General features: G+C 48.8%; 1 protein-coding gene across 1 annotated transcript; it reads right to left on the bottom strand.

The window, feature by feature from the left end:
• Positions 1 to 4,506: 4,506 nt before the first annotated feature.
• Positions 4,507 to 22,938, bottom strand: LOC126537603 (uncharacterized). Its single transcript, XM_050184749.3, has 4 exons — positions 21,029 to 22,938; positions 15,136 to 15,381; positions 7,484 to 7,671; positions 4,507 to 6,482 (listed from the first exon to the last, which is right to left on the bottom strand). The coding sequence occupies exons 1-4, from the start codon at positions 22,121 to 22,123 to the stop codon at positions 4,844 to 4,846; spliced, it is 3,168 nt and encodes a 1,055-aa protein (XP_050040706.2). The 5' UTR covers positions 22,124 to 22,938; the 3' UTR covers positions 4,507 to 4,843.
• Positions 22,939 to 25,042: the final 2,104 nt, after the last annotated feature.

Below are 25,042 nucleotides of genomic sequence, written 5' to 3'. Positions count from 1 at the left end.
CCCCGAACTTGGCAGCCCAAAATTTGGAGAAAAAGAAAAATTCCAGCGGAGACGCAGTCGCGTTCGGTATCCTGGTGTTGCGCGTGCGCATCGGCTAATTTTTTTTTTGTTTTTTTGTGCGCTGCGTACTTTTGCTTGCCGCTACTAGATGGCGGGAGCTGCGCGATGACCTCTGATTCTATGGTACATCCGGGGCTCCCGGGTGGACACAAGTCGCCGGCTGTGCCGGTACCGTTTGGACCAAGAGCTTCGGTCCCGTGTAAGGGACGCATCTCGTCAACATCGTGGTTAAAAAAAAAAGAAAAATGAGGCCCTTACACGAGTATATACGGTATATATACGCAATTAATAGCTAAGGCCGCAAACCAACCGACACACTGTGTACTTTGCGTATACACTTTACCCATGACATCCCCCATTTTTCAACCATATATAAACTTCCTGCAATGTAGAGATCTGTCGGAACATTGGGAAATATAGCTGATAACGGTTGCATGGCACATTCAAACACTTGGACTTGAAAATTCTTTTTGCAAAGGCTGTATTAAAGTGACGTTTTCTTTGCCTACCCTCCCTGGTTTTGCGCGGCTGTTGGTGGCGCCGTTGGGTCGGTAAGTATCTCGGCAGATATATTTGTGGATATATATCCGAACATTTGTGGCTTATATGAGCGCCGAATGCTAGTCAGGTATGCTTGGCCTACAAAGTAGGGCGAGTGCGCGGATCTCATTTTTGCGTAATAAAAATACTAATGCATATGTAGAACCCAAACATATATATATCATGCAGGCTCAAGTGTATTGCTAAACCTCACGCACCTCTTAATGGAGATGCATATATTCAACGGGTTCTTAGATTACTTTGATAATCTCCGATTTAAGCGTTCGGAACTTGCATTGTCCACTCTGTACGACTGGCCATGAATGCGCACACAACCATGGTGTGCGCACGTTCGTGGCTATAGTCGTACGGAATGAGGATATTACATTATGACAGATTCGGTATAGATGCGTTAATTGCATTTACGTGTATGGTGCAATGTGACGTACAAGGTAATTATAATCAACAATTTATTTCATTGATTTACGTCCATAACACTTTTAAGCACAACTTTACATTCCACGGCCTCCTTGGTTTATTTTTAATTTTTGTTCTCTTGTACATTTTGCCTACTAAAATATTCACCGACTGGGAATGTGCCTTGCGGGAGGGGTAGAAGGTTATTACGGCTGAAACCGACGCTGTGTTAGCGTATGGTCATATTGCGCCTACGTCATAGGACCGTAGTGGACAACGTGTTCGCGCGAGGTATCAAAGAAATGAAGCTTTACCTTTAAGTTTCATACTTTACCCCTCCCAAATTCTTCTTACTGTTATAAATCCGCCATCTTCCCACTAAGAATCACCCATGGAATGCTGCGATGACACACCCCTAGCCATAGGTCACATTTTTTTTCACCAAATAAGAAGTATTCCCAATCAAATTGCTCAAAATTGATTTTACCTGATACTAAATGCAATTATAATGTTGCCAGAAACTTTAAAACAAACCTTGAGTGATGAGCAGACCAGGGGAGGTATTCTGTGCGAGTCCACTTAGTGGACTGTCCATTTTGGCCACTGCTGATTGGCTGGAGCCGCTCGTCTCCACCTCGCTCGTGGAGCTGCGTTCAATCAGCAGCGGCCTAAGTGGATAGTTCACTAGGTGGATTTCTACAGAATCCCCCCCCCCCCCCCCCCCCCCCACCGGTCTTCACATAGCATAATGCAGGCAGCAAATATAAAGCTTCGCTTTGAATAGATTCCAAAGTTGGATCCGCATATCTTTTTTTTTTTAACTACAGGCACTTAACCTTGCATACTGTTCGGTCGTACGATCCCACTCTTTTTGCTAACTTTGATCTCATTGGCATATGCATCATGGTGAGCGTGCTAAATCTTGCGCCGCTCGTAAGAGAAACTCGTAGCGCTCTGTATCACTGACATACACAATTTATTGCAAAAACTGCAATTAATCTGTACTCTTTGAACTTTGCCTGCCCATTACCCAAGACGTACCTTTTATTTTCATCAAATGTAAAAAAGATACCTTGATTTGTTTACAGAGAACATCAGAGAAACCATTTACAAACCTCGTATAACATACAGGAATAGGAACAAAAACGAGGGTTCAGTTAGTATTTGGAACGTTCCTAATTAAGTCTGACACGTAAACTTTCGCCACACGTCACACTTAACATGCTCTCCATTTCCACCATATTTGAACTCCGCGTTACGGACAGTTCTTTTAAGACTCCGGGAACCATTGAGGATAACGGCAGTATGACACTCTGTAATGTTTGAATAAGTAATTTTCTGCAGAGGCCGTAATTAACCTACACAAATTAAATACTAATCGTTCGTCACAACATGCTTCCTACTTCAACGGCATATAACAAATTTACCTCGCATCGTTCACCGAGGAGACCGGGGAAAAGCAACTACATGCCTTGTATAAGCATAAAAATTAGGAGAAGGCAACTATTCAGCCTTAATCACCCTTAATATTTCCAAAATTTCCACATAGCATAAATGTTGTGAGTGATCTAGTGTTCTCATAAAGCCACGAAAATATTCGTGTAACGTTTTTGATCGCTTGCACATACCGATTATTTCTATGAAGATTTTAAGTAATATTTATAGATATCCATTCTGAAATAAAAGGACGGTTCCTTCGGAGGCGTGCAGTCAGTGGTGGCGACCATGCGGTGACGCGTGATACGTGGTAATCAGTCGCTAATTAACAAGATTACATTAACACCAAACTTTTAATTTCAGCGGGCTCATCGTAATCGGGAAATTAAAGCGAGCTCTTCATACGAGCCACATCACCTTTTGGATCAGGCAAAATGCGATTACCCGCGGAACTGTGGCGCGACGAATTTATCCCATCAAAGCACGCGAAACCGAAACTGGGAAGCTGCAGCGAGCGCTAAGCCTCGAGGCCGACGTTATGCCTACGTCGCGCATCAGCGGGCGACTGGCGTGGTTGGCTCCATGCTCTTCGCTGTCGCAGTGCGCTAGCTTCCTGCTACTGGTTGACGTAGCAGCGCGTAAGTGGGCTCCGGGAAGCACGCGGAACCGTCATACTAATGGAAAGACATTTGACAGCCGATGACGCAGATAGCTTCTAGGCTACTGCAGATACCTCCGCCACCTGCCCGTTGTGAGCAAAAATTGGTCTTTTTTTTTAAATGTTCATAACAAGCTTCGCAACAGACTTGCAAGTAAACGTGTTCGAAAACACGCTTACGTCCCATAAAGTTTGAATGTGGAAGCAGCCGCGACAGATTTTAATACGTGTCCAGCGAGCGACTGGGACGCCTTTTTCTCACTTATCAGATTAGCAATCTTTCGTAGAAGAGAAGAGGGCGTTCGTCTTCGTGTTCTCTCCGTAATCATCGCATGTATTTAAGGAAAATGATTTTATATTGAGAGATATTTCTCCAGTGCCCGTGTGTCGTGCAACTGGGGCGCACATTAAAGAAACCCAAGTGGTCTAAACTAAGCCGGAGCACCCCACTCGGGCCTCATAATTACATCGTGGTTTTGAAGAGCAAAACCTCAGAACTTAACTTTTTTTATATATTTTTATTGGAGTTTCAAGTTTCCTCAAAATTTTCTTAGGAAAACAGGGAAAACTTCTTTCCCTCGCGCTCAGCATTCCCGGAAATGTTGCATCCACAGCTCGGGTGGGGTGGAACACAAAAAGCTTGTATGCCCCCATTAGACCAGATATTTTTCCAATAATAGGAAGGTGGTACGAATTAACCCAGGTGTTTCCGCTAAGGTGCTTCTAGTCCTGTCGTGAATTCCTGCGATACGAAGGGAACAAAAGAGGAGGTGGGTTTCTCCTCGCAAAACCTGTTATTGTGGAGAAGCCAGCTCTAACGACCATTCTTGCAGCGATGGCCGTTGCTAAAGGTACTCTTCGTTACGGATTTTGTGCCATTATGACGACTATGATCACTCTTTATTTAGAAAATAAAGAAACTGCAGGTGGCGAATACACGGGTTCATCGAATACCTCGGAAATTTCAAGAAAAATGGCGCATGAAAACGGCACATAGTTTTGTCAGAATACAAAACCGCCACAGCTTTGGAGCGTGCAGCGTGCATGAGATTAGCAGGTGAAAATGCCATCTGCTAGATTAACGAGTGCAAGTTACGCTCCTTATCACCCGCATATTGCAGTACCCCCTAGCAATGTCTGTCTTGCATATTTTAATGCAAGTCCAAATGAAACTCGGAAGACCCAGTGTTGGGAAGACGCCGAGAAAAGCCCTGCAGCACGTATACATGCTTTAGGCTTTACAACCTCCACAACTAGGCTCTCTCATTCCAGCACAACTTGAAAAGATTCATACCGACAAGTTTCTCGTTCGGTTTGACAGGCTTTTTAAAGAGTCGCATGAAGGGGCTTGTGTAATGAGAAGAACAAAATTTTAGGCGTGGCTGTAGGCATCATTGGGGTGAGTAAACGAGCTTTAATGAAAATAAAATCACTTTCACACACACACAACGTTGGTGGAGCAGGTCCACAAAGCAGCAAAATTATGTACAAGTAAAGAGTCATGCAGGTCAGCAAACCAAGGCGTTCACACTCGTCAAGCCCGTCAAGCCAACGCAAGAAGCGAGAGATGACGCATACCAGAGATCCAGGTTGGAAGTAGGCTTTTAGTGCAACGCGTTTGGTGCCTCGTCTGGTGTTGGAGAGCGTCTCGTGCCGGGCAGGGGCGCGCGAAAGGCACCGACCCCCGCGCTACTGCGGCGGCTTCGAGGCGCGCCAATGCGAGCTGACGTTTCACTGCGATGTCCGCCTGCGAAAGATGGTGAGGTTGGTTCTCTCCCAGAACATCCTGAGAGACATGGAACGTCTGTTTAAGGCATCGCCCGCCAGGTCACCGTCGGCGCAGTCTGCCGCGGCAGCGTCGCCATTGCCGCATCCAGTGGGCAGGCTTTCGCAGGACTTGCGCGAGTTCAGTGTGGGTGACGTGGCGGTTGCAGACTCACCGGCTCTGCTACTGGCGCAGCGCGGCTGGTTGTAGTCTGCACGCTGTTGTTGCTGTTGCTGCTGCTGCCTGCGGGGCTTACGCGATGAGGCATCCCCACTGGGCTTCCTGTTCGATGGATGCCTGCCGCCATTGTTGTCAATGGCCGCCACAGACCTAGCGCCGGCGGACTGGATGTCGCGGGAGGTGGGAGATACATGTTGAGGACTCGGTCTCGAGGCCGAGTACTGCCTCTGGACTTGCGCCTGTCCTCCGCACCCTCCGGCTCCACCGCCACCCTGCTTGTTGTTATAACGGCGTCCGCGATGCGAGGCTGGCGGTGGTGTCGTTACGGCCGACGCGTCTGCTGGGCTGGCCACCCTGGAGCCTCCGGCGACGCTGCGGCAGCAGTAGGGCAGCGAGCTGCGGTGGGCGGCGAACCCGCCGCGACTGCCAGCGTCCGGGCCGGCGTCCTGCCTCGCCCTGTCCTTGTTCCACTGGTTGGCGCCGTTGCACTGGCGGTTGTTATTGTTGGGGCGGTTTCGGTTCCGATTCGCCGAGTGGCTCCCGCCTCTGGGCGGCTGCTGCTGGCCCCTCGCGTAGGCACCGCCGTCCGAGTAATGGTGGTGGTTGTTGTTAGCTTGCGGTCGATTGTTGAAGGCCTCTCTGCACTGCCCGTTCTGTGGGAAACGGCCGCCGTCGGTCGTCTTGAACTGCCTCCCGCCTCCCGGGGGCCTGTCCAGCGAGGAAGGCGGCGGCGGCGGCGTCGAATGGTCGTGTTCGTTGTACCGGCGCGTGCTGTGGTACTCGCGTCGCGGGTAGCTGGGCCGCCGGAAGTCGTTGGAGGCCTTCCGCTGTTGATGCATCGCCGTCGCGTCCACGGGCTCTTGCCTCTGCACGTGCTGCGACGGCGGCTGGTTCCTCGTCACCGGCAGAGCACACGCAGCTTCTTTAACCTGAACCGGCGAATGGCGGTGAACGACGAAGGGGCTCACCTTGCCCTCGGCCTTGCCTCCGCTGGCTTCGTCGCCGCACTTCGGTTCGACGCATTTCTCGTTCCTGTCGTCGTGTGCAGCGCTCGCGGCAGCGTTTCCTGGCTCGGGGCTGCCCTGGAGCGGAGGAGTGCTAGTCCCCACAGCGACGACAGGGACTGGGCTCGGAGTGCTACCCCTCGATGGAGGCGGCGTTGGTGAGCCCGTTGCTTGGGCATATCTGGCAGTTATGTCGTCGGCAGCAAACCGAGCGAAGAAGACGGAAGACGTCCTACTTTGAACCACCCTGAACGGTGGGCAGAGCCTGCGATCACTGCGATCGTAAAGTCCATTATCGGATACCGAACGCCAGACACCACCGTCCACGAAGACTTCCACGGAGTCGCATGAACCGGCTGTGCCGATGATTTGTTGCTGATACAGCAAGTGCTGCGACGGAAATTGAGGCTGTGTGCGCCACCTGTGCGAGTGAGATCAATTGTTTGTTAGTTGTATTCTTGCGTCACGTATAGAGGAAACCCTGTTATGTTGAAGTCAAACGACAGCTTCAACCTCATTACGACTCGTTATTTTCGAAGATGCGCTTCTAATCTAGTACAGTGTAGACGTGTACAGTTCTTACATACTGGGCGGTGACTACACGCCATCATCAGCTAACTGATAACAGCGCCGCCGTGGTGAAGTTACCAAAGCCAGATGTAATGCCTGCTTCCGCTTTGCTCGTACTAGTTTGCAGTGTGTTCACTAACGATTGACTAGGTGTGTCCGGCAGCTATATTAATTGAGAAAAAACATATTTCAGAGTTCAAACCAAGGGTCACAACCTCAATTCATTTGTAAAAAAAAGCTTTTTTTCCCCTCTCTAGAAGTGTGACCTGCCATCGACCACATACACCCCGGCTTTGAGCAGATTATGGAATACCTAAAGTTGACGCGCCAGCTTCTAAACGCAGTATATCATACTGATGAACGTGATACAGTATGCATGCGGCACCATATATCGGTGGCTTAACCATCTTATTGCCGCCAGCCTTCGAAAAAAAAAAAAAAGCGCTATCTACTTCACGTAGCACCGTTAACTGTTTCATCACCGATGACGAAAAAAAGAATCGGTACCACGAAAATGCATGCAACAATCGATTGCGCCTTTATCTCGCGTTCAGGTACACAGAGGTTTTTTTTTTATTTTACCTGACAAACCCGACCTTGAGATGGTCACTTTGTCCGCGTGTGCGTGGATGTGCTGCTGTGTGCGTGTATGCTTCTGGCATTTGATCAATTAAACTAAGGGTACTTCGGGTTGACCAGTCGACAATAAGCAAAGAAAAAAGTTACTGCGGCACCGTTTCGCCCGACTTTTCACGGGTGCACTTAAGGAGGCGCACTTAATGAGGTGTACACGCGCGTTTGAAGTATGCACGAGACACGGTACCGAGCTTTCTGTAGGTCGCACGGCTATACCTGTGCCTCCATAAGGTGGGCTCCCGCTCCTGCAGCACCCGCTCGAAGGCCAAGTGCTTCTCGTGGCGCTCGTCGATCTCCGCCAGCAGCGCCACCACTTCGTCCTGCTCGTCGCGAAGCACGTCGGCATCGTCGGCGCCGCCCATCGCCGCAGCACCGCCCCCGTAGGCGGGCCCGTCGCCGTCGCCCTGCGCCTCGCGCAAATCGAGTGTTGTTTTTAGCTCGAACGCACGTAACCACGCCTGCGGAATGACGCAGACGTGAGCAGCAACGCTGGCGGCGCCATCTCGTGGCGCCGACTTCAACCAGGGCCGCTATTCGTGTACGCGGTCGAAAAAGCAGACGTTCGGTTTCGCCTCACGCGATTGTCCTGGCCGCGTAGATATCGCGGCCTAGGCCAATCTGTAGGCCAATCGCGTGAGGCGAAACCGAACATTGGCTTTTCGAACGCGCAAAAGATAGCGGCCCAGAGGCTCGAATAGCTATTATTGCAATGACTGGCTATGATAAACAGTGGGCGAACAAGGGGAGCCTCAGCCACCGTTTCGACAAAATGGCTTTTCGTGGGGACAAGAAACTTGTCCTAATGAAAAAAAAATCCACTCGTCGAAACGCGGGTTCGAGGTTGAAATTGTCTCGTTCACTCACTGTTTTTATCATTTAGTGTGTGATCTCCATGTGACCACCCCTTTGTCATGTTTGGATAATGAACGACTACGTTTTACTTATCTGTTGGCTTAAAAGCATCGGCAGCAACATTTTTATTTTCATTTTTATTTTTGGGTCCTAAATCGGAAACCCATTGAGTCCGTTCAGACCCATAACCAGTGGCTGTTAGAAGGTTGAAGAAAAATGTGCAATTACTCAGGTAAATAAGAAAGGATCCTAAGTGAAGCAGTCAAATCAGATCAAAGCATAGTCTATTGAAAGATAAACGACCTCACAGTAAACAAGAACACCAAGTAATTTCACATAAAAAAAGAAACAAAGAAAGCAACTGAACGAACCAAGGAAGGTATATAAATATAGTCGAATACAAGATTAGGCATACAGAGACTAGTTGCATAAACATGATATCCACACAAGGCATATTCCATAAAATCTGCAAAAAAAAAAAAAAAAACTTTCTAGGGAGCATTCTAACCAAGCCGTGCTATTTGCATTTGTCGAATTCATTGGTCAAACAGCATATGCAGGCTGTTGCCACTTGATTTCAATCTGCATGTCTAGGCTGCGATGGAGAAAAAATTCGCGCCATCTGTGGTCTCCAAACTTTTTCTGACAATTGTACATCATTCTTAAAATAAAATTGCAGAAGGAATTTGTCTAACAATTGAGTAACAATTGCGATGCCGGCTGTTTGTCTAAATAAATTGCCCGGAAAAAGGTCACATTCCAATGTTTACTGCGCGGTTCATGCCCGTGAACACTGAACGAAGCATCTTTAGCAGAGCCCAGTCACGAATATTGATCTAAACAATGTATAGAAAGTCTAAAGAAAGCCCGTAAACCTGTGAAATATATACACGTAGAATGTCTGACAGCTTATAGACATATGGCCTTACACTTTGTCAACTTTTCTCCTTGCGTATCAATGGTATTCGGCATGATTATTACCAGTCGGTGACATCCCAGAACTGAAGAGGAATGCTCATCGAATGTTTCAACGTGAGCAGCGTGGCACGCTGACAGCTTCTCAGCAGCAATCATGCCAAGAAAAAAGAAATTATCGTGTTACATCCGAGTAACAGCAATGTGATAGCGGCGTGGAGCCCAATATCGATCGAGCATTGTTCGTAGCCACTTACGTAATATTCCTCCCACTTCCATGGACATCCGTGAGCTCTTAGGACTTTATGATTTATTAGGCATTCATTCGGAGCGCGTCACAGCAATATGTTCAGAGAAACCAGTGGCTACATTCACAAGTATTCGTTGTATCCAGCAGCAATTGCTCACCAGAGCAATTCTATTCCATCTTCTATTCTGGGGTTTCACGTGCCAAAACCACGATATGATTATGAGGCACGCCGTAGTGGGGGACGCCGGAATAATTTGGACCAGCTGGGGTTCTTTAACGTAGACCCAACGCACGACACATGGGTGTTTTTGCATTTCGCCCCCATCGAAATGCGGCATCCGCGGCCGGGATTTGATCCCGCGACGTCAGACACAGCAGCGCAACGCCAAAGCCACAACGCCACCACGGCGGGTTGCCCAACAGAATAAACTGTCGACAGCACAGCTGCTCGCTCTGGTCCCGCTGAACATTTTGTTGATGTGATTGCAGACATCGACTTCGGCACGTAACATGTCCCCAGTACATCATTCTGCAGCGCACACTTTGTAATGTAATCAGTAATTCACCATAAGCAGCTGTACTGTCACACCGGTATCTTATACACTTATAATATGCCGTTCATGGCAATTGTTCTGCTGTATGGTTTTTTGCACTCCTGCTTGGGCCTGACCAGGACCTGCACGTATGAATGATAAAAAAACGCACCTCCATTCCATATGGCAGCGAAGACAGGTTTGCAATCACTTACCGGCGCCGCGTCAATCTACACTAAACACGCGAACGAGGCGGAGGGAACCGCGATAGCCTTGGCTCTTCAAGCTGCAAAAGGCCCGACGACCATTTTCTCCGACTCGCGCATGGCGGTCAGGGCTTTCTCGCCCGCTCTAGCTTCTAAACACGCAGCCGACATCAGATCCTTTCGTATTACTACGGGCGAAGAAACTGGAGGTCATAGCCCAGCGTGGTTCCCGGCCCACGTGAACGATATAGCTAACCAAGCGGGTTGCAACCCTAACGAGCGGGCCAACTGCCTGACGCGTGAATTCACGAACCGCGCCAGAGCTAACGATCCGGCTCTCCCACAGTATTGCCCCTTCAAAGATCCTCTTACCACCTATCACGAAATTACGTCGCAATACAGACACAACAGGAGGAAATGCCCTTTCCCAAGCCCGAAACTGAACAGGGCTCAGGTCGTTACTTTCAGGCTCTTACAGACGAGATCCTACCTCAGCCCCACAGGGCTTAGTTGGATAGACCCCAACTTCCTGCAGTCGTGCTCCAAATGCGGTCACGCATGCTGCTCCTTCGACCACATGCTCTGGCCGTGCCCGTACAACGCGGGCTGCGACCTTCAATACAAGTCCAAGTTGGACGCCTTGCTGAAGAGCTCGGATTTCACGCACCAACTACAGGCCGTCCAGAAGGCCCGCGACGTTGCGGCGAGTCACCAGCTACCTGACCCGTCGTGGGCTGAGCCACCAACTTGATTTGAGAGCCCTTCGGCTTCCACCAATCAAGTTCTTCAGGACACTCCAATAAAGCTCTTGTCACTGTCACCTTCATTCTACCCTGTGAAAGTGGTTGCAGAGCGAAGCTGTTGCCGACGTTGGACAAGTGCCGCCACCACGAGCGACGTACGTTACGCGTGCACGTCCGTGTGCGGAAGTGCAGCATACATGATCATTCCTCTACGCCCTCCGCCAAGCGTAAATGCCTCATTGAACCAATTCAATTTCTCAAAGTAAATTGCGTCAGAGAAATCGTAAAGTACGACTTACACACAAGTCTGCAGACATGATAGTTGCGGATTGTAATGCGAATATACCAGAAAACATATTGCTGCTGCCGGGAAACTCAAGGACAAAGCCGATTTCCCTTTTACAGCTGCCGTTCGAGGCCTGCCTGAGTGGCTGCAGCCGCTAAGATTACGGTTTTTGGACAGTGTTTGCCATAATGTAGATTACGGTCGCAGCACACGCAGTGCGACAGATGCAACAAGCAGGTCGCCCACGATCAAAGACAGATACATCACGTGCACACGTGCGCACGCACGTGAGCGGAACAGCAGAATTTCTCAAGTAAATTGCGTCAGAAAATTCATGAAGTACGACTTACACACAAGCTGCAGACATGATAGCTTTGTATTGCTATTCAATATACGGGAATAATAGCATCGTCACGTGACGATACCACCAGATGACGTAATCTGATGACGTTATCACGCCGAACGTGACGCCACGCGATGATTTCTTCGTCAAGTGATGATGCCACCCGGTGACGTCATGCAATGCATCTTGAAGCAGCATACTGTGCGCTTCCCGCTTCTTTTTACTGTCTCCGGGATCGGCCCACATTTGCGTGAGCACCACGCACGCGAAAAATCCCAACCAACGAGAGGCTAACAGCTCCGCTGTAAAAATTCAGTGGCAAGTGAATGGTAAATGCAAGCGAATTGCATTAGCATCACGTCGCTCCCCTTTGAGGTGTCGGATTCGTGCAAAGCGTGTTCACGGCACCGCAAAGTGTTGTTCAAGAGTACACTCGACACACGTCCTACCTGTTCGAGGAACGACGTGCCACTAATGGTGGTCCGGGGGAGACCAACGTATTTGCACGTAGACGAGCTTTTGAAGTCCCCTATCCCTTCTTTACCTCTATCATGTGACCGGCCGCCCACACATACTCTTTTCCACTTTGACACTCCTAATGCTAACGCATTGAAACTCTGATGCTGCCTGGCGGTTTCTCACGATCTTGATATATTGACTACCACTCCTCAAGGAGCTTTGATCGACTGGTTCGGTTGATTAATGTTGCATCGTTTATAGCATCGGTTGAATGCTTTGTTAATGTTATTGCATACTTCAATTTCGGCATGCAACATATTGATAGTACCATCACTCTGCGACACATACTTCCTGTATATTTGTAATTCAACAGAACCAGCTTTGTCACACGTGGCGGTAGCCCAGTGGGCATGGCGCTGCGCTGCTGAGATCAAGGTCACGGGTTCAATACCCGGGCGCACGTCGATGGGGTCCAAATGTAATAACGGCCATGTACTTAGATTTAGGTGCACGTTAGAGCAACCTCAGGTGGTCAAAATTAATCAGGAGTCCCCCACTACGGCGCGCCTCATAATCTTAGCGTGATTCTGGCACGTAAACAATCCAAACATTTTTGAATCTTTTCTGTGATATTGGATTCTTATGCACTTTATATGCTGTTTGTGGTATGTTTGTTGCTTTTTTGCACTCCTGCTTAGACCCGACTGTTCAGTAGGTACGAATAAAGAAAGTCTGATACCTAACAACTCTTTAGGACCTTGATTTGGCGACGTTGCCTATCTGCTCCCCACGATCTTTTGATCGAATGGTTCTGCTGATACATGGTCTATACCGTACGTCTTGCCACAGTAGTTATCACGTAGCCGCAAATGATTGCAAAAGCTCTGACAAGGCTGCACCTCACCTCAACCTCCGATCAGATTTTACGACCTCATACAACCCCATCCAGTGTGGTTGAGGTCCTTCTAGGAGACCACAAATCAATTTTCGGCGGCTGACAGCGACCTCACCTTGACACCTCCACGTCGTTATTGAAGTTGAAGTCGGGTCCTCAAGCTCAACGTCCCTTTCTAATTGAGGTCGGGTGCTAAATGTAGGTTGTTCTTAGTTATTTGGTGAGCGAATTATGTATACTCCAAAATGGCGGTAAGCGTGGATTGTCGGTACGCTGACATACTATTGCAAACAGCGCGAGGACGGGACTAAGATTAACGAAACACACGACGCGGGCGCTAGATTTATTAATAAAGTTTATTGCGTAGGGGCATAAATATCATGTCTCAATTAAAAGTTTCTTTGGTAGGAGTTTTCAGCTGCGAAACATTATGTCAAGACATCTTGAGGCTTAAGTAAGCTATAGCGTCTTGAAGGCATATTTGTGAATATCTGTAAATTGGCATAGGCAAGTCTGCTGTACGCCGTTTGACTCTGTAGCAGTGGCCAGCCTCGCCTTATCTAGAAAAATGAATTCCGCTGAAATCAGTAAGGCGGAGGAAGATTCATGACAGTGAAAAATTTGGACAAAGGAAGACTGACAAACCCGTATAGGTTTCTTTCGTAGAAAGGTTGAAAATTGTCCTTGTTGGTACATATAGAAACTTATTGGGAGGAGCACTAAACGACTTTCCGTAAATTCGTGCTTTGTCAAGACATTTTTAGAATTAGGTAAACTATAGCTGCATGTAGACACATTTCTCAAAACATAAAATTTACGTTAGAGAATCTACTAAATATCGTTCACTCATTTGTCTCGGGTTGACCATTTTTAAAGCGAAAGCTTTACTGGCCGCGAACTTGCGATTTCGCCGTGGCGGTGCTCCGAGGAGGCACATGACGTCAGAACGCGCACCTCGCCGCGGATATTTCTCTCTCTGGCTCTCTAGTCACTACTGCGCATGCACCACTAGTAGCACCGAGCCACAGGTGTTCCGCCGCTGCGCAGCGCTGCGCCTTTCTGGCGCCACCGTTTGGTATGACGTCACACCGCGTTCCTCGTCGTTGCGCTCGCCTCCGCTCGCTTCGCTAGCTGCGTCTCATGCCTGATAACATGTCGGAGGATTGAAAAGGAGAGCTCGCGTGCGCCGCAACCACAATTGAGGCGGCAGTATGGACGGCGACAATTCTGATAAGCAGGAGGACGCCTGGAATCGACATCGGAACGAGATGAAGAGGAAACGAATCGCCCAGGAAACAAACAAACACTGCGCCGAACGACTGGCTAAACGCCGAGACATAGCTAGACAACCAGACTAATGTGGACTTGCAATCAATATTAACCAAGGCTAACCCTTCTATGCCTCAGCTTTCGCTACGCATGTCATGTCGTAGCCGAGCTAAGCCACTACCAATTTTTTCTTTCATGAACCTTACACCTCACCTTGCGGATTTCTGCATAAATGATTTGGCATATTTAGTGTTTCTGCGCTGCGAGTGGTAGATTTACTTGGCCTTGCTTTGCAGTCTGCAAGCCTCCAGGTTAGCTCAGATGGTATAGCAACTACTCCAGCAAAGCTATGGTCCAGGGTTCGGTCCCCGGAACAGCACACTTTCTGCGGAGCTTTGAGAAAAATGTATGGGTTTCCTTTTAAGCTTCATGCTTTACTTAGGTGGATGACCGTTTTTACTATTTGTGAAGTTGACTTCAAAGTGAGGTTTACATTGCGAGGTCGTGACGTCGACCACCTTTGCGCACCAGTGTCAAAAGTTCGACGTGCTAGACGGCGCACGCATTTTCTCACTTTCGGCGTTTTTCGCATCAAAAACCCTTGCGAGGATACATCTACGCCTTTTATTACATTTGCCGCTGAATCGGCAAGCCGATACTGGAACGAATGCTGGCGACTATAGGCGCGTTCACACGAATGTGAATGTGGCGCATCATCGCATTTCTAGCTCATTGTATCGATTTAAACAACGGTAATGCGCTGGGAATTTGCATTAACGCGCCAGGAGAGCGTAGATTGAGGCGGGTAAGTCGACTTGCGGTGGTGCGTATAAACGCTGACGTGTCGCATCGAGGGAGAGAGGGAAAAGAGGTGTGTGTGCGTGCGTGCGTGCGTGTGCGTGTACTCGGCTCTACTGTCCGGCGAAATGCACTCGCGAAAGCAGGTTCCGGCTTGTTCCGGACGATGGGGGCATGCGAATATGCAAGCACTGTAGCAGCATAGCATTACCGTCGCATTCATGTAAACGCCCCTGTACTTTCCTGTACAACACTATCGTAGTTGTAAAGAAGCGAACAGGTAAAAAGCCGTAGAAAAGAAAGCTGTTTCCGCAAGTACCTGTCCGTTGATGCCCGGCACGCCGTCCTGGTAAGGCAGGTAGCTGTCCTGGTCCCAATTCTGCTGCTGTTGGTGCTCCTGGTGTTGGAAGGCGAGGAAGGAGTGCAGCTGGCCCGGATGCGCGAACCCGCCGTCCTGGTGGTCGCTGGGCTCGAGGTGGCCGTCACCGTCGGCGCACGTGGTCTGCCTGATTGGCACGCAGCCAATCTTGGGGCGCATATCCCGCCACGGCGCGTATGGCCCGACCTGAGTATACGCATGCGCGTGGCATATCCAACAATCTCGAAGACGATGTAAAAAAAAAAAAGGACAAGACAAAAAGAAAAGCAGGGACACAAAAGACAAACAAGGACGGCACTCGGAACGGTCGACCCAGTTAACTTTGAGGTCAAGTTTGCGTCAATGTGAGTGTAGGGTTTGTTGAAGAAGTTTGAAGCCACTTCCAAGACAATATATGTAGTCATTTCAGGACTCCCATAGCGTGCATGGTGTGAACCAGATGAAAAATACGACGGACAATGAGCCAGAAATACGCGCGAAAATTTTCTGCTCACATGTCTTGTTGCCGACGAGGTAAGTTACCTGTTATCTAAAAAGCACCCGCTTTTTAACATAAAGACGTCAAGTGCAGCACTATATGAGATAGTTCTCGCTTCCTTCTACAAAGTCGACTGAATTTTTTACGACAGCCAGTAGTTTAGAAATTTGTTCTGACGACAGCTGTACGTCGCCGCATGACTACCTTTCGCTAACAGGGCAAAATAAATAAATAAAATGCTTGCGTACTGCATTCGCAGCACTCGACAGCAAGAAGAAAGAGTGCGTATGTGTTCGCATTTGCGCACAACGGCAGCTCAGGTCAAATTCTGGCAAGACAAATGGCATGGATGTGGGGTACACGTCGTTATTAGCATTCCGTGTTCGTAGTTCGGCTTATAGGGTTGACGTAGATAACATGCCACGGTGTCCGACGAAAGGAACCGTAGTGCGTACACTAGCTTCAGAGACCGTCGCAAAGTTGTCTATGAACGGAGTTCACGTTTTACTGCGAAAGAACCCGGTGGCTTCGCTGGTACGGAGGGCTCGAGACTTTCGATGTATGATGACTGTATCCACAAATTCGCGCACAGAGACTTCCAGAATTCATTAAAAGGGCTAGTCTAAGGGGCTCTGATAAATTTGACTCTATGGTGATCTTTCACGATATGCTGCAGCCGCACGCACTTCTGGAGACGCTTCCGAGCTGTATTAGTGAAGTGTGCCCTTCTAAAATGCTAATACAGCCACTAGCATACCACGGAAACATGCGCGATAAACCTGAAAACACTCAAAAACGGAATACATGTGGAGACGCCGCCTTGAATTAACCGCACCTGCTTTTCGTAACGTCATCGACTTTGAAAGCGGGTGTTTGGGTCTACCCAATTGTTTACTGGTGTAGATGGACAACACTGTGTTCAAGTAGAGCAAGCGACTGCGCCGCAGCTCACCGTAATAGCGCTGAGCAAGTTTCGAGAACACCTACTCGGCCACAAGTGCCCCAATAAGAAAAAAAAAGAAAAAGAAACGAAATACTTTGAAATCCGTGACGTGACGCTAAAGTTTCGGTGCGAAATTCGCAAAAGCGAAACCTTCGCCGTCATTTTCTCTTCTAGTCTTAGAACTATTACTGCAAAATTAACGAAAAATCACTTTTAAACTGATTCGATGTTTCTATTTAGCGTCCATTTAAGGTTGTAGTACAGTTACTTATAGTTCTGAAACGACGACTCACTCAGAGAGGAGGCTTGCTGAGCCAGAAAAATCGCGATAGTGAAAGACAGGTGGCGACACCACATTGAAGTTGCCACGCCTTTTTTATGGCGTCTGCGCGAGTCTATTTAATCCTTGCAAAAGGATAGAAAGTTCGGCGAGTTGCTACGGCATTACGATTTTGGATTGTGGCGCGAAGTGACACGGACAGAGACTAGAAGCAGACAGGACGAGCGCTAACTCTGAACTAAATTTTTATTGAAACTAACAACATATATATAGGTGATTGCAAATACCGCAGCATATGAACATGACAACGTCTAAAGACATCAGTTGAACATATCAAGAGGTAGAGGAGCCAAAAAAGAAAACAACAAAAAGGCACTACTTGAAATTAACACACGTGCTGTGAAGATACTGGAATTCGCATTCTAACAGAGACAATGATGCGTGGCTAACGCAAGTCTCTCCTAATTTTTTGATGTGAAATGCCTCGATTATTTCCTTGTGGTTTGGCATTCGTGTCTTGAAAGAATTTGTCTTCAAACAAAGGTTTATAACCGCAAATGAAACAATGTGACGCTAGATGTGAAGCATTAGGGTTGTTAAGTGATTGCGTTCTTTTAATCTAATAATAATGCACCTGCCGCTCTCTCTAATGTAAGTTTTCCCGCACTTGTGTTACAAGGCACCAGTGTTACAAGGCACAAAAGGGGACACATGTCTGACGCCGCAATCATCTTTTCTTTTTTTGGCACCCTGTTCAAGTTTCCTGTTTATCATAGGGCACATGATAGACAACTTGCGGGGGGCCGAGGTTCGTCTGGGGCCAATGTGCGATAATTGACAAAAAATTTGTTTCAAAAACGACCAACTTAAAGAAAATGAAGAAAACCGCAATTGATTTGCTTGAGCAATTTGGTCTCGAGCATCTCGCGTCGGACGTAAAACAATCCAAGGTACTGCACCTCGACATATATTTTAGTGCCAAGACTAATAAGCCGGAAGTTCCTTTTGAAGCAATCATTTCTGAAAAAGGAACGTGGTAGTACATTGTCTCAACTTTTTTGCATAATGTGCTATCTTCAGTTTGTCTTCAAGACCCCTTCCTGATAAGACATTCAAAAGAAATTTTAGACTTCCTAACCGAACATAATCCAGGTAAATGCTCGGCGATCAGTGTTGATGTAAAAGATCTTTTTTATTCGCTTCCGCAAACGGAACTAATGTGTAGTGTTAAAGAAGCAGTGGCGCTCTATAATGATGTGTTCCGGTTTACTCAGGACTGTGGGATGCCTGTGGAATCTTTTTTTAGAGCTCTTGTTTTACCTAGAGAATAGCTTTGTAAAATGGGGTAGTTCTATGTATGTACAAAAATCGGGAGATTGCATTGGTTCAGAAGTTGCGCCAGTTTTGAGTGATAATTATCTAAGTCGTGTCAATAGAAAGCCACAAAACAATCTTAAGGAATTGGCTGTACATGCATTTAGATAAGTAGATGACTACCTGGTGTTTTGTTCTTGTGATAACTACGCCAAGAAAGCTACGGATATTTTAAAAGTTTTTAGGGAATGTGATGGGGGTATTGGTTTCACGCTTGAGCTTATCCAGAACAACAAATTACAGTATTTAAATCTGTGCTTAACGTTCCAGGAGGAGCACGTCTGTTTGCACTATTCGCCTAGGACAAAAAAACCGCTGCTTGAATTTTCTTGTTGTCATTCCAAACTTGTTAAACAGGGGATAGCACACTCAGTTCTTAGGTCTGCCATTGCTCAGTCATGTGCACACAGTATGCAACAAAGTTTGTCACAGCAGTTAGATAGGCTCGAGAAGGCTGGTTATCCTTTGTTATCACTAACCTTCGAAAAGCTCTCGAAATGGGTAAAAAGCTCCGCTAAGAAACGAGAAAAACAGAAAAAGGAAAAAAAGGTTTGCTACGGTGCCCTATGTACATAGGTTATCCCATGGTTTACGGAACGTGGCCAATAGATATGACGTCAATGCAGTTTATTCTGCCCACCCGCAAATTGTGTATCATGTGCCCTAAACAGGAAACTTGAACAGGGTGGCAAAAAAAAAAAAAAGAAAATGATTGCGGCGTTAGACATGTGTCACCTTTTGTGTTTTGTAACACTAACACAAGTGCGGGAAAACTTACATTGGACAGAGCGGCAGGTGCATTAATATTAGATTAAAAGAACACAATCGCTTAACAACCCTAATGCTTCACATCTAGCGTCACATTGTTTCATTTGCGGTTATAAACCTTTGTTTCAAGACAAATTCTTTCAAGACACAAATGCCAAACCACACGTGAAATAATCGAGGCATTTCACATCGAAAGATTAGGAGAGTCTTGCGTTAGCCACGCATCATTGTCTGTTAGACTGCGAATTGCAGTATCTTCACAGCACGTGTGTTAATCTCAAGTAGTGTCTTTTTGTTGTTTTATTTTTTGGCCTGTCTACCTCTTGATATGTTCAACTGATGTCTTTAGACCTCGTCATGTTCATATCTCTCTCTCCCTATATATATATATATATATATATATATTGTTAGTTTCAATAAAAATTTAGTTGAGAGTTAGTGCTCGTCCTGTCTGCTTCTAGTCTCTGTCCGTGTCACTTCGCGCTACAATCAAAGATCATGTAGTTATTCCTTAATCCATAAAGGACAACAGTGTGTCTAAAAAAACCAAGGACGCAGCCTAGCAGTTCCGAGGTGCGAAAACGGTCCAAATAAGAACAAAGTATGTTGGAATACGTGACGTCATACAGACATACCGACGGCGGGGTCTGAAATTTTTTAACTTGCTTTTCGAAGACGTGCAAAAAAAATACTCTTTTCCGCGCAAAATTCCGAAATGGAAGTTTGGTGTTCATCCTCTTCAGGAGTAATGGGCCTTTTCTCCGCAATATGACTACAAATACAGTAAAAAAAAGAAAATACATTACCTGTCTTAGCTTATCTATAGTATCGCTGTTTAGGTTCCCTTTAAAAGTTAATTCGTTGATTCGGGCTAGTTCGTCTGCCACAGTGGGAACCTCAATAACCCTAAAAAGACAGGGACAGACATAGAAACGACGTAGTGTCATGCGTTGTCGTTTCTGTGTCTGTCCCTGTCTTTTTAGCACTACTGAGGATACCTTTAAATGTCGCATATCGATGTGGCCCGCTTATCTCAGGCAACGTAACTGAAGTGCTCAATGAACCGACAATATGCTGGCCGTACCGTTTTGTGGACTCTTCCTATATAAGGGGTTTCGGAGCATGCATCCAGCAAATACATGGCGTTCGAGATTGGTTCCCGTTGCTGGCAGGGAGCGACATCATCCCTATAGCAGCAGCCCCCGAATAATTGTTCCGGGGACGTAGGCCAGCCGCAAGAACCCTGTGCCAAACAGGATAAACGTTTTGTGCTTTGATTTTTATTAGCCCGGGATGTTATGGATTCGTGAAGCCATCGTAGCCATGTTTTACTGGCGGTCTACTGCGAACAAGAATCGCTAAGCGCGCGCGCCGCACTTCCGGCGCCAGCCACAATCGCACCGGTTGGTAGACAGCTCGGCAGCGGCCTTATATAGAGCCGCGGCAGATATGACCGGTGTGCACAAGTAGCCAGATGTGTCGCGATGACGCTGGTTCCGATATACTTTCAGCACGAATCAATTACAACAGATTCTGGTTCTGTGAGACGGCCAGCGCAACCGGCAGCGCCGTCTACGAAGACGACGACGATGATTGCATTCGTGATGAGCGCGAGCGCGAGTTCGAACAGCGAAAGCCAGCTTGCCACGTCAGTTTTATGGTTCTTTTAGTCAAGGAACATCAGTTTTATTTTAAAGCGTTCTTTTATCTACCGAAGACAGCTACCTGGCAAGAATGCGAGTTCGCCTTTACGTCACCACCCGGTCTTGCGTCTTACTTCATGTCGTAACATTTTTTCATGCAAGCAGCAAAAGATAACCGAGAAATGGCATCGCTTCGAGTACATCGCAGCGATGCACTCGAAGTACATCGATGTACTGAACAACCGGTTTGCGATGTGCCGGCGTGAGGCACCTCATCAGGAGTTGAACGAAAAAGAGGAAGAAGAGGAAGAAGAAGAGAAAGAACATGAATGCGGTGGGTAAATCACCTGCTGGAAAACTCGTTGCTCGGCTGCGGAGGTGCGGTACATGACGTAGGAGTCGTCGGGTTGCTGCTGTTGCTGTTGCTGCTGCTGTTGCTGCCAGTAGGACGTCGTCGAGGTCGCCGAGTAGAACGTTCCCGCCGCGACCACATCGGCGAGCCGGGACGACGGCTGCTTGTGGCGCTGCTGCTGGTGCTGCTGGTGCTGCGAGGCACCTCCACCGCCTCCGCGCTTGTCACGGCACACCAGCTGCATGTAGTTCTGCAGCGCCCACTGCGAGTGGTGGTGGTGGAGTTGCGCAGATGCCTGCGGTTGCGGCGGCGGCGGCTGCGACGGCTGCGGCTCGGCCGTAACCGCGACAGCAGCAGCGGCAGGCTTGGTTCCCGCCACCGGCTTGGCGGCGGCGGGTCGCGTGGTGGCGGCAGCGCCGGCGGCGGCCAGCAGGAAGTCGGACGAGGGCAGCTTGATGGTCCAGTGGCCGCCGCGCCCCGGCTGCATCGCTGCTGCCGTGGCGGCACACTGGCTGGCCCGCTCCGAGAACCGCACGTGGTGGCACGGGCCGCGCGCCATTGCGCCGTCGATGTGGCTTGCCCACCGCTTGCACCGGCCGCACTCCGGGCCGGGCCAGTGGTGGCATCGGCGCTCGTCGCGGCACTTGTTCTTCTGAAGGCCGTGCGCGTAAACTGCGCCCTCCGAAGAAGGGTCGTGCTTCATCGCGATCGCTGTTCCCTGCCGAGCGCTTTGTTCTTTCTTCCGGAGACGGTGCTCCTGCTGCTGTTGCCAACCGTGGAAGACTGGCGTACCTTGGCGACGACTGTTACGCGCGCTCGCTACCCCGCAGCGTGGCCTATCCGGCGGGCGATCACAGGAATGCTTCTGCCAACTCTGTTGGTGGAAGTGCGGCGGTATCCCTTGGGCGTGAACCATGTCACGGCTGTCCCGCGGGGGAAGAAAAGAAGAGAAAAGAAAATTGCTGCGTGTTTGTGGTTCTTTATCGTCAGGAGGGACACTTGGCAATGATGCGCAGCTTCGCGAAGACGCGGCGATTTGGTTAGCCTTACACGGGTAATAGGTATTATGCGGAGGTATACATAAGCGCATTTTGATCAAGATCACCGGGGCACAATCGACGAAATCAGGCTTCGCTTCGAGGCGTTTGTGATAGGCGTCAGACGTATATGTCAGAAACGCGCCTAGCCACTAAGTGCGCCCGGTCATCGTGCTGTCCGATTCAATAACTATTAGGGTAACTATGAAAAAAAAAACACTTACTACAGCGAAGCTGCATACCTCTACCGTCCAACGAAATCGTCGTGTCGTTGTTGGCATGGTAAGCAAAAAAAAAAAAAAGCTCCCCATACGTGGGCCCATCCCGGAGATAGAGCAATGCCGGGCCGACCCGCGGCGGAGGTGAAGCAGGCGCTAAGCACTCCAAATACGCGGGCCGATCCCGAATTAATAATGTATGCCGGGCCCACCCGCGGAAGAAGTGCAGTTCGCCATTAAGGGGCCCACATAAACAGCTTCGCTGGTCATCCTTCTTCACAGAGTGGACGGGAAGTGAGTTTCTCTTCCTTCGGCGGTGCGCGTGATCTGAAAGGGACCCTCACCAGGTCTGACCATTTTGGGCTATCAAGCTCAGTCAAACAATGCGCGCTAACGATCGTGTCTGTTAAGTATGACATCCCTACGCGCCGTGGAGAGAGCTTAAATTTCAACCCAAACGGCGTTTGCCCTTCTAGTCTAGGGCGCCGCGCTCCCAGCCGGAGAATCGACGTCTATTATTCCCTCCTCTGCCAGTCATCCTGAACCTCTCCTTCCACACCAAAGAGCTGTGGGAAGATGTCTTCTGCGACGGGCCTCCCGAGGTCCGCCGGGACATGTTCGACGGGCTCCTGTTGTCGCTGAGATCGTTCTAGGGACCACGGACTAGGGGAAGAATCCCTTCCACACTCTTACTACAATATGTTTGTAAAAAAATGTTCTCTCTATCGCGCAAGTGCGCCTAGGAACATGGCAGTGCTGCGATGTCGCTCATAGTGACACAGGACTTCCAGAATTAAAGGCAACAGCAGTTATTTCCTTGATCTGTTTTTTTGTATAGACACAATAAAGTTCAGAGAAATAATAAAACATACAAACCAAGCGTCTTCGTGCTTTTGTTTTACTTCATACCACAGCAAGAGAGATGTACTTCCGTTTCGTCTGCTTGTTCCTGTGCTGATAAGTGCTTGCGCGATGTTATCGCGCATGCGTTGCATTACGATGTCGCATCTTCTGTATCTGTGCCCACGGAAGCCACGGGCGATCACGTCACGGTGCATGTGTATACGGCTGGTAATAAACGCCGGCGAATCTTCTTCTGCGTGCCTTCGAGAACTGGGCGTGACCTGCGTGTTCTTTCATCGCCGATAGCTTGGTCTCTGCAGCACGCAGCAACACGACATGGTGTCGCCAAACAGGAAGCGCCATGGATTCTACAGTGCATGGCCTTCAGCAAGCCACGCAGCTGGACTTCGACAACACATCGAAGTGGCCGGCGTGGATAAAGACGCCGACAACCATCGCCACGCAACGGGCCTGAACGAGCGCTCGGAGGAGGCACAAGTGTGGAGTGCACAAGTGCGGAGGAGGCACAACGCGACGACAAGCTTGAGACATCTTTTCTACGTTCAACATTACGGTCAACGAAGCGGAGAAGTTCAACGTGGTCAATAAGGCGTTCGACCAGTTTTTCATAAAGAATCGCAACTTTGTATTCGAAAGAGGTCGCTTCCACAAGAGGCAGCTAATGCCCGGAGAATCCGCCGTCCACTTCATGACAGCGCTACACGCTCTGGCAGACCAGTGCGACTTCGGCGACTCCAAATAACGCCTCGTCAGGCACCTTTTCGTCGTCGGACTGCTAGACGAGAAGCTTTCTGAATATCTCCAAATGGACGGCAAGTTGACTCTTTCAGCAGCTCTAGCGAAAGCACGGCTGGAGGAAACGGTTCAGATGAAACAAGACGACCTTCGCGGATCTAAAGGCGTCAGCGACGGTTGCTTTCCCCTGGAGTGCGGCGAGGTTGGCGTTAACGCCTAGTGTCACCAGAAGGAACAGCGGAGGAAAGTCTTCGGAAACAAAGGTTCAGCACTTAGGGATCGAACACTGCAACTTCTGTGACGGCAACATGCACGCCAGGTCTGCCTACCCAACGAAGGCACACAAGTGCGGCAGCTGCGGTATCAAGGGGCACTCCAGCAGAGTGTGCCTCAAGAAAATTTCAAAACAGCGACAGGAGCGGGTCTCGTCGGTGCACATGGACTCGGGCGATATCTTTTTCGGGAACTGTCATCGCATCGAGCGCGCAGTCGCGACTTGTTCAAGTAAGAGTTAACGACGTACCAGTCTTTGCTAAGGTGGACACGGGCGCTGAAGTTTCTCTAGTACCGCCATCTTTTCCAGGTTCACCCACTAGTCTAAGGATGGTGGGCGGGGTGCTGACTGGTGCAAGCGGGGCTCAGCTGAATGTTTTGGGCAAATTCGAGGCAGAAGTTCAATGGGAGGCAAAGTCTTCTCGCCAAGAGTACTATGTCGTCAACCCTTTGCGCCATATTCTTCTCGGTTTGCCGGCTCTCGAATCATTAGGGATAATTAAGGTTGTGGAGCCCTTAAGCAAGCACACTAATCACTAGGCCTTCCTCTCACACGCTTTCAGCAGCTTCGGCACAATTCCAGGCAAGTATCACATCAGACTGAAGCCGGAAGCCGTCGCTTTTGTTATACGAGCACGGCGCCGGATACCGTTTGTACTGAGAGACCGGGTGAAAAAACTGAGAAAATAGAAGGAATGGGCGTCATTCTCAACGTTGACGGGCCAACCGATTGGTGCGCCGACATTGCGCCAGTCGTGAAACCTTCAGGAGAGGTCAGGGTATGTTTTGACTTGACGCAGCTAAACAAACCAGTTTTGAGAGAAAGGGTCACGTTACCGACGGTCGACGAAGCGCTAGGTTTGTTGGCTGTCGCAAAGTGGT

The sequence above is a fragment of the Dermacentor andersoni genome, chromosome 4 (genome assembly GCF_023375885.2).
Source record: "Dermacentor andersoni chromosome 4, qqDerAnde1_hic_scaffold, whole genome shotgun sequence".
Classification (NCBI taxonomy): Eukaryota; Metazoa; Arthropoda; class Arachnida; order Ixodida; family Ixodidae; genus Dermacentor; species Dermacentor andersoni.
This window is presented reverse-complemented; position numbering and strand designations above follow the sequence as displayed.

Bases quoted from the DNA above. Each gene is read 5' to 3' on its own strand.
- LOC126537603 (XM_050184749.3), bottom strand. From the start codon at position 22,123: ATGCGCTTATGTATACCTCCGCATAATACCTATTACCCGTGTAAGGCT. The intron at 7,672-15,135 runs GTACTTGCGGAA...CGCGAGGCGCAG, and splicing joins TGCCGGGCATCAACGGACAG to GGCGACGGCGACGGGCCCGC. The intron at 6,483-7,483 runs GTATAGCCGTGC...TCACTCGCACAG, and splicing joins CCCACCTTATGGAGGCACAG to GTGGCGCACACAGCCTCAAT.